Below are 8916 nucleotides of genomic sequence, written 5' to 3' on the forward strand. Positions count from 1 at the left end.
TTGTAGATTTAGAAGTCCATAATAATATTGGGTGCTTGGAGTTGAAATGTATAATCCGTCATAAGCATACAGTGTATGCAATTGAAAACATTTTAATGAATTCCATGTAAAGAACTCTAGCATAGTAAGATACAGGTAGAATGATATGAAATTGGAAAGTCATCATTCGTCATATTCGTGAAAAGGTAGGATGAATGTAAGACAGAGATAAAAAAATCAGAATTGAAACTGGAGGTAAATATACTAATTAATGAAGAAAAAAATACTGCTAGTATAATTTACTCACTCATCTGAATAACCTATAGCAGATTTCATTAAAAACATAAAATTTGAACCTTTCTATTTGTATTATTTATATAAGTTATTTCATTGATAACAATTAGCCTGCACCTCTTATGCAGAGATAGTTGACTCGGGACCTCTTATTTTGCAACCAAAAAAAAAGAGTACCTTCAATTCCCCCTTGTTATGGAATTTTCGTGCTATTGATAAAGGATGCAAAATACAGCTTTTATCATGAGTTGAATTATCAGAAAACATGCGGTTTGTAGGTTTGCTGATCTTGAAGCTTAAAATGAAACAAAAGTTGCTACAAGATTCCAAGCACATATGCAATGTCTAGAGTGAAACAAACAAAGGCTTCATGAGAAACCAAGCGTCCCTCATATTTGGTATACCACAAGTTCAAAATTACATCTGCAGTAAATCAAAAGCTACAATATAAGGTGACATTTTTAGTATGCTGAAATTAAACCGCTTGCAGTCTAGTCATCCAAAGCAGACTCTTGGTAAGTAATCACAAAATTCTTAGATGATCTTGGGCTGTCTAACAATGTCTTAGCCAATCGTGTTAAAAATTGGGAGGCACAGCTCTCTGAACATTTTCGACATTTTCTTCTCTTTGCTACGATAACAAACTTCTCTAAAACCACTGCATTCTTTAATAGAAACTTTGAAAGTTCAATAAGCTTATCAAAGTCCCCTTCAGACCACCCCTTCGAACATGTGGCCCACTCACATCTCTGTATGCAGTCGACAATCTTAATATTCTTGAGACTGGAAAACACAATGTTTGGAATCCAACACAGCAAATTGGTATCATCTCCCTCGGCCAAATAGCTTAGCTCAAGTTGGCAGTGCTCATAACCAAACTGGAACAGAGAATAGAATCAGGATCCAATGCTGATCTACGGCCTAGTGGTATTATTCCACAGAAGACAAAATGAAATGATTTCACAGCAGTGTATGATATAGAGCAATTTTCAAAACCCACGAATCTTGAACAGTTCTCAGCAAATGATTACAATAGCTGATACCTATATGAAATACTCAAGCAGTAGACAAACCAAGCAAACGGAGGTTCAGTTGGTAAACAATCTTTTCCTTTCTTGAACCTGTTTACCAGATAGAAAGCAACTACCCTGATCTTTTAAATTATAGCTTTATAGTGGCAAAAAATTCTTAGAGATAATTAATGCTATATTTGCATTCTCCTTAAGAAACTCAGTCTTTGGTTTGGGGGTGGGGATTGTTAAATTCAAAAATCTAATGGATGTCAAAAGAAGAGCATAAACAGAGAGAAATCACGACCTCATATTCAATGTGAATGTTGAGTGTCTCCAAAAGAGGCGAGGCATCCAAAAGGCTAGTTATCCCATACAAAGTATGCTTTGATACCTGCAATTTTAGTGTTAGACACTTGCATCTCAATTGTGGAAGTGCCAATCCTTCGAGTTGCAACATGAACACAACCTGGAAAAACAATCCTAATGAAATTAGTGACGGATTGAGAAAGAAGCAAACAACAAAGGAAAAGTAATCCACAACAAAAAGATAGTGCTATGACAAATCCAACCATAATAACCACTTTAAGGAACAACAATGTACAGAGGCTAGTTTCCAAAGCAACCTATTGCCAGTAAAGAAATAGTATCCAATTTCAGAAAGTAGATAGGAAGATCACAAAAGGTCACAAAAGGTGAAGACAGTCATTTTGTATATTAAAAACTTTTCCTTTCAATTATTCAACCAAAAAATCTTTTTTCACCGAAATTCTCATGTACAAAAGAGTTCATAATTGTATGAGATTCTAAAGGTTCTTCTCTTTCTCAGGTTTACATCCTGCAATTTTTTGCTAAAAAGTCAACAAGAGAACATGGTCTTTTGAAACAAAAACAAACCTCTGCTAGCCAACTTCCAATTGTTAGCTCAATCGCATAACTCAACTTTCGAAGATAGTCCCGAACAAGGTTTCTGAAAACTTGATGATAATCACGACAACTTTCTTCCTCAATATCGTCTTCTACGGAGTCATCAGCAGTACAGCAAATGTCAAAAGTTAGGCTGGCAGTAACCAAAGAGGAGACATTTACTAGCCTACACTTGATATGTCCAAGAGCTCCTGAAATATCCAAATGCTGAAGATGTGGGGCAAAAATTTCCAAAGAATCCTCATTTCCGCTACAAGGCCACTTATGGCTTGCCAACGTTAGTCTCTTTAGATTTGAAGAAGTAATTTCAACACGACGAAATCCCTCAAATAGTGACAACTCCATAGTTTCCAAAGCAGGACAACATGACAGTAAGTTCACAATATCGTCGTCATCAAACAAAATGTATTGCAACTTCAGGCTTTTCAGAGACTTCCACTCTATTATCGATTCCTTATCAAACGTGCAACAGCTCCAATCCAATGTAATCAATGACGAACAAGTGCACATAGATAGAAGCGGCCATTTGTAATAAAGTTCTTCATCATCAAAGGAACACAAAAAAACAACATCTTCAACATTTCTTTCCACAGCAAAACTAATCCACAGGCTGATTATGAACTCAAAATCCCTATTAGACATGTCATTTAAATCGAGTTTGAATTTTTCTGATTTTGGGACAAGTGCAATGAGCTAAAACGTGGTCCACAAAGGATGCGAAGTTCTCAGCTTTGTCGTCATTTCTAACAACGAAATGGAAATTATCAATTGAATTCCAGAGATAACGCCACCTTCTAGAGAGAACAGATGATGCGACGGCATCTCTCGTCGGCAAAAGAGAGAGAATTTGTACGAGGAGTGCGTCTGGCAACTGATTGATACGATCTAGGGTTTCTTCAACTCCAGTAACTCTATTCTCTTGTTTCTGCGACATTGAATCTCTCAAATTACTTGTAAAATCTCCATTTTTGCTGGGTTGGACTGAAGCCATGATTTCGACATTGAAGATTTGCTGGGTTGAGCCGACGGAAGCGGGAGTTGAAGTGAGGCTTGACTCTCAAGTCATTCCCAAGAGGGGTAGCTTCAAGTACCTTGGATCGGTTATTCAGGGTATCGGGGAGATTGACGAGGATGTCACACACCGTATAGGGGTGGGGTGGATGAAGTGGAGGTTAGTGTCGGGAGTCTTGTGTGACAAGAAAGTGCCACCGTTACTAAAAGTTAAGTTTTATAAAGCAGTGGTTAGGCCTGCCATGTTATATGGAACTGAATGTTGGCCGGTAAAGAACTCACACATACAGAAGATGAAAGTAGCAGAGATGAGGATGTTGAGGTGGATGTGCGGGCATACAAGGATGGATAAGATTAGGAATGAAGATATTCGAGAGAAGGTGGGCGTGGCCTCCATGGAGGACAAAATGCGGGAAGTAAGACTCAGATGATTTGGGCACATTCAGAGGAGGAGCACTGATGCACCGGTGAGGAGGTGTGAGCGACTGGCTGTAGTGGGCAAGCGGAGAGGTAGAGGACGACCTAAGATGTATTGGGGAGAGGTGATCAGACAGGACATGGCGCGACTTAGGATTACGGAGGACATGACCCTTGACAGAGAATTATGGAGGTCGATCATTAAAGTTGTAGGTTAGGGGAAAGTTGTGAATATTTCTACAGCACAATAGAGTGAGACTAGCCAGTTAGGAGTTAGACTAAGAATGTCATTGGTCGGCTATTGATGCAGGGCTTTACCTGCTAGTTTTAATATACCAGCCATCTATTTCGTATTTTGTATTCTGTATTTCATATCTCTTATATTGCTGTTATTTTATTATGCATTTTTATGATACTAATATATCGGCTCCTGTTGCTTTTTTGAGCCGAGGGTCTCCTGGAAACAACCTCTCTACCCTTCGGGGTAGGGGTAAGGTCTGCGTACATATTACCCTTCCCAGATCCCACTTGTGGGATTATACTGGGTCGTTGTTATTGTTGTTGTTGTTGTTGTAGAGTGACGGCCCTCGTTCTGTTTTCTTTTAATCCTGAATTTTGTTGTGCATAGGAAAGATGGCGGGGGTGGGGGTTTATGTGATGACAATTTTTTATTGTAAAATGAAGTAAAAGATTAAAATAAAATTGACTATGTCCAAAAAAATAAGTTATTTATTAATATTCATATATCGATTGGTTTTTTGTTTAAACCAAACCATACCATGCTTCATATTAGAACCATTAATATCAACAGTTGATATTTAAATTTACGAGACGGTGAATCATTTAGTTAAACAAATAATAAAATATGTATGTGTCAAAATCCATTTAGTCAAAATGGTATTAGTAAAACATTCCTAATCCATTTAGAGGAGGATTGGATAAGCTTAGGTGGTATTCTTTCCTCGATATTCTTTGCTCTTTGTTTTTTTGGAGCAGAGAATAGATTTTGCTGTGATGATCGAAAAAGAATGGAGAGAAGGAAGCCGCTGATTACAAGATGAGGGGAAGAAGACAAAGAATTGCATAGAAAGAAAAAAAAGAGGAAAATGAAAGAGAAAAATAAAAGTGCAGCAAATAAAAAAGAATCTAAATATACTGAATAAATAAAAAAACAAAGCAAAGGAAAGGTAGTGGAAATACAAATGTAAATGCTCCTATCATGCATTTAAGTTACATTCCTTAATTTTTTTTTAATAACTTTTCTCTCTTTCTTTTTTCAGTTGACATTTAAAATATATGAAAAAGCTATAAAAATATTGTATACGGTTAAAATCGAGACCGATTTATCGAGATCGGTGTGAAGGATCGAAGATCGATCCCGTGATAGATCAGACCGAGGCACGAGGACAAGGTACCGAGCTCGAAGATTCGAGGTACCTGCCAAGATCGAGACGGGTGATAGTTGAGACCGATTGAGAGAAGTCAAGCAAGATCGAAGGTAGCATAATAACAGAAAAGCGAGATATCCGGGACTGGTCGAAGATCATGGCGAAAATCTCGGAACGAATCAAATCAAGGATGGTTAATTAACTAATCATGGAATTTCCTTCTGTAATTAGGGTTATACTATAATTAGTATTCCTCTGTTATATAAAGAGGAGTCTCAATCATTTGTAGGACACTTGGATTCTGGCACATCAAAGCAATACAATATTTTCTCTTTAGCTTATATTCTTGTTCATCAGCTTGCTTATTTCTTAAACTGTTTTGGTTCTAATCAGTTCGAGGGCACACTAGCTCGAGGGCTGAATCGCGTTATAACACTGGTTTGCTTTATCTTCTTGTTAATTTCCATTACTAATCTTCATATTCATCAATTGGTATTAGGTGAAATCACATGTCCTTAAAATCACATTATAAGTTTAACTGTTATCAAATTTTTAGGGTAAATAGTTTGGCGTCCACCGTGGAGCTAAGGACAATAGTGATTGCTTAATACTGATTCCAATAAACACTCAGCCTTACGTTTGTTCTCGTAAGTGTTTTTAATTTCAGGATAAACATGTCACGACCCAATTTTCGATCTAGGTTGCGATGGTGCCCAACATCGAGGTTAGGCAAGCCAAACTTAACCAACTAGTGGGTTCCATTTATTTTACCAAAACATTTCCAACATTTACTTACATTAAATTTAAAACATTCAATAATAACAAATAGTTTAGGCAAATTTAAAATTGAAGTGACCAAATGATGTCATAATTAAGTGATTACATACCAAAAGAATAGTCTACTAATGTGTGCGCTAAGACCTGATGTCACAATTATATGGGCATATAGTAGAATATACAAAGGGAATATATCTATCCTACTGCCTGAAATACAATAGACAGTCAAAAACAAAAGAGAGACTCCATCATATTGTTGAACAGCATCGGAAAGGAGCAGCTCACTGTGGAATCTCGGCCAACTATCAAGAATGCGCACTAGTCGGGTAGCCGGATGCACCTGCCTCAGATCCTATACAATTAAGTACAGAAGTGTAGTATGTGTACATAAACAATATGTATCCAGTAAGTATCTAGTCTAACCTCGAAGAAGTAGTGATGAGGGGTCGACGTGACACTTACTAGGGTCAATAGAGTTATAATATGAAGATCAATCAATTCAAAATGTACATAGATAGAAACAAGTTCAAATAAGAAGTAATACTCAAAATCTTCTCATCAATTAATAAATCTAGGCATTTCCATCTTTTAAGACAAGTAGTCTTTTAAACAATAAATCATAAGAATTATAAGAGGTTTCGATTCCATTACCACACACAATTACCACTGAGGACGTTCGGCCCGAACCAACATAAAAGTAAATTATGCACTACCGAGGATCGAACGACCCGAACCATAGATGCATCTATTCACCCCGCTCGCGAATCATACATGTGACGCGGTAAGAAAATACAACCCCGCTCGCGAATCATACATGCGATGCGGTAAGAACACACAACCCCGCCCGCGAATCATTCATGCGATGCGGTAAAATATAATTTTTATCATTTAAAATACAACACTTCTTTGATTCCTTTTTCCAACAAACTAAGACAATTCTCTTGAAATCTTTTAAATCTTTAGATTTTCTTCAGCTTACTTACTTCCTTACAATTAGCACACATAATCAAATAGTAGTGTTCACAAAGCATAGTGTGATCCTAGAACTACCCAGAAAATAATAGAAATAGTAGCTACGTACGGACTCTCATAACTTCGTGCGTACGTAGCCCCCCTCCCCCACAATTTATCACATATTAATCAAGTTCACCTATGAGGAGAATTTTCCTCTTACAAGGTTAGGAAAGAGACTTACCTCGCTTCTCGATCGGCCTACTTTCCGGTCCAAGCTTAAGCCCAAACCCTCAATTTGGTGCCAAGCACTCCAAAACTATCCAAATAGCATAGAAACTAATCAATATATGCTTAAAAGTTCACATCCCAACCATTAGAATGATTTCCCAATCCACATTACAAGATTCCTAAAATTCGTCATTAGGTCCACATGCCCGGATTCCGGAAATTTTTGAAAAAAATTGTTACCCATAGCCTAAGGATCGAGAATATATGATTTTTACTCCATTCCATAACAAATTTCGTGGGTAAATCTTGTTTTTATCAAAACCCTAGGTTTTACTCTAATATCATGTTTTTTACTAATTTTTGTGTGTTAATCTACCCAAAAACCAAGTATTAAACTCACATTAAGTAGAAACAACTTACCTTATAATTGCTACGTTGACTTCCCCTCTTTGAAAGCTCTCAAATCGCCCAAGGATAAAATAAATGACCCCAACTAAGCCTAAGTCCCGATTTTTAAACTTACTGCCCAGCTGCCCGCCTTTATCGCGAACGCAACAGGGGCCTCGCGTTCGGGAAGGCTATTGGTTCAGGCCTTCAGAAGGGACTTCATCGCGAACGCATCCATGGAATCGCGAATGCGAAGGCTAGCTTGGCTATACCAACGTGAACACGACAGTTACTCCGCGAACGCGAAGAACAAAGTTGGCCAGTCCCAGCTACTTTACTCTACGCGAATGCGAAACGGCTCACGCGAACGCGAAGGTCACTGACCTTGACCTTCGTGAATGCGGAATAGCTTTCGCGAACGTGAAGAGCATTTCTTCCCCAGGCCCAACCCCTTCTATGCGAACGCTATGGTTCCTTCGCATTCGCTGAGAAGGAAACCAGAACTGGGCAGATCTAGTATGATGTATTTAGCTCCGAGGGGTCCGAAACTCACCTGATCCACTCGGGATCTCGTCTAAAGGAACTAACAGGTCTGTAATCATAATACGGACTTTCTCAAATTCTCGAAATGTAAAAAACAACAATGCAACCAAGAATCATACCCCAAAACTAAATTGAATCAAACTTTGAACTTCAAGTTTTCCAAATTCGTCGAATGCGTTGAATCATACTTAGACTACTCGGATTGGCATCAAATTTTGCGTGCAAGTCTTAAATGACATTACGGAACTATACCCAGTTTTGGAATTCAATTCGGACCTCGATATCACCAAAACTCACTCCAAACCAAATTTAAAGAACTTCAAAGTTCTTCAAGAACTAGCTTTCACTATTTGGCGCCGAAATGCTCCTGGGTCATCCAAAACCCGATTCGGACATACGTCTAAGTCTGAAATCATCATATGAACCTATTGGAATAGTCAAATCCCAATTCCAAGGTTGTTTACTTAAAATGTTGACCGAAGTCAAACTTGGCCTTTTAGGCCAACCTTTAGGAATAAAATGTTCCAATTTTAACCCAAACTCTTCCAAATCCCGAACCAACCATCCTCGAAAGTCATAAATCAGTTAAAGCAAGTACCGAAAGTCTTATTTAGGGGAATAGGGTTCTAGAAAGCAAAACTACCTGTCGGGTCGTTACATTTTCCACCTCTTAAACAAACGTTCGTCCTCGAACGAGTTTAGATTCATACCTGAAGTGCTAAACAAGTGTGGATATCTGCTTTGCATGTTCTCCTCTGACTCCCAGGTCGCCTCCTCGACTGGTTGGCTAGTCCACTGGACCTTTACCGCAAAAATCATCTTGGATATCAACTGGCGATCCTATCTATCAACAATGGCAATTGGCTCCTCCTCATAGCCCAGGCTCTCATCTAGCTGAATGGTACTGAAGCCTAACACATGAGACAAGTCGGCGTGATACCTCCGAAGCATAGACATGTGGAAACCTGGATGAACTCCTGATAAGCTGGGGGGTAAAGCGA

At 38.3% G+C, this 8916-nt stretch overlaps 1 protein-coding gene across 1 annotated transcript; it reads right to left on the minus strand.

The window, feature by feature from the left end:
* Positions 1–632: 632 nt before the first annotated feature.
* LOC104238155 (F-box/LRR-repeat protein At3g03360-like) lies at positions 633–3599 on the minus strand. The gene is made up of 3 exons (XM_009792444.2): positions 2181–3599; positions 1591–1752; positions 633–1151 (listed from the first exon to the last, which is right to left on the minus strand). Exons 1-3 carry the CDS (start codon positions 2850–2852, stop codon positions 765–767), a joined length of 1221 nt encoding a protein of 406 aa, XP_009790746.2. The 5' UTR covers positions 2853–3599; the 3' UTR covers positions 633–764.
* Positions 3600–8916: the final 5317 nt, after the last annotated feature.

The sequence above is a fragment of the Nicotiana sylvestris genome, chromosome 2 (genome assembly GCF_000393655.2).
Source record: "Nicotiana sylvestris chromosome 2, ASM39365v2, whole genome shotgun sequence".
NCBI lineage: Eukaryota > Viridiplantae > Streptophyta > Magnoliopsida > Solanales > Solanaceae > Nicotiana > Nicotiana sylvestris.

Excerpts from the sequence above, each read along its gene's own strand:
- LOC104238155 (XM_009792444.2), bottom strand. The coding sequence starts at position 2,852 with ATGTCTAATAGGGATTTTGAGTTCATAATCAGCCTGTGGATTAGTTTT. Across the intron at positions 1,753-2,180 it reads TTGGAAGTTGGCTAGCAGAG|GTTGTGTTCATGTTGCAACT; the intron begins GTTTGTTTTTGT and ends TTGTTTTTCCAG. Across the intron at positions 1,152-1,590 it reads ACATTCACATTGAATATGAG|TTTGGTTATGAGCACTGCCA; the intron begins GTCGTGATTTCT and ends TCTCTGTTCCAG.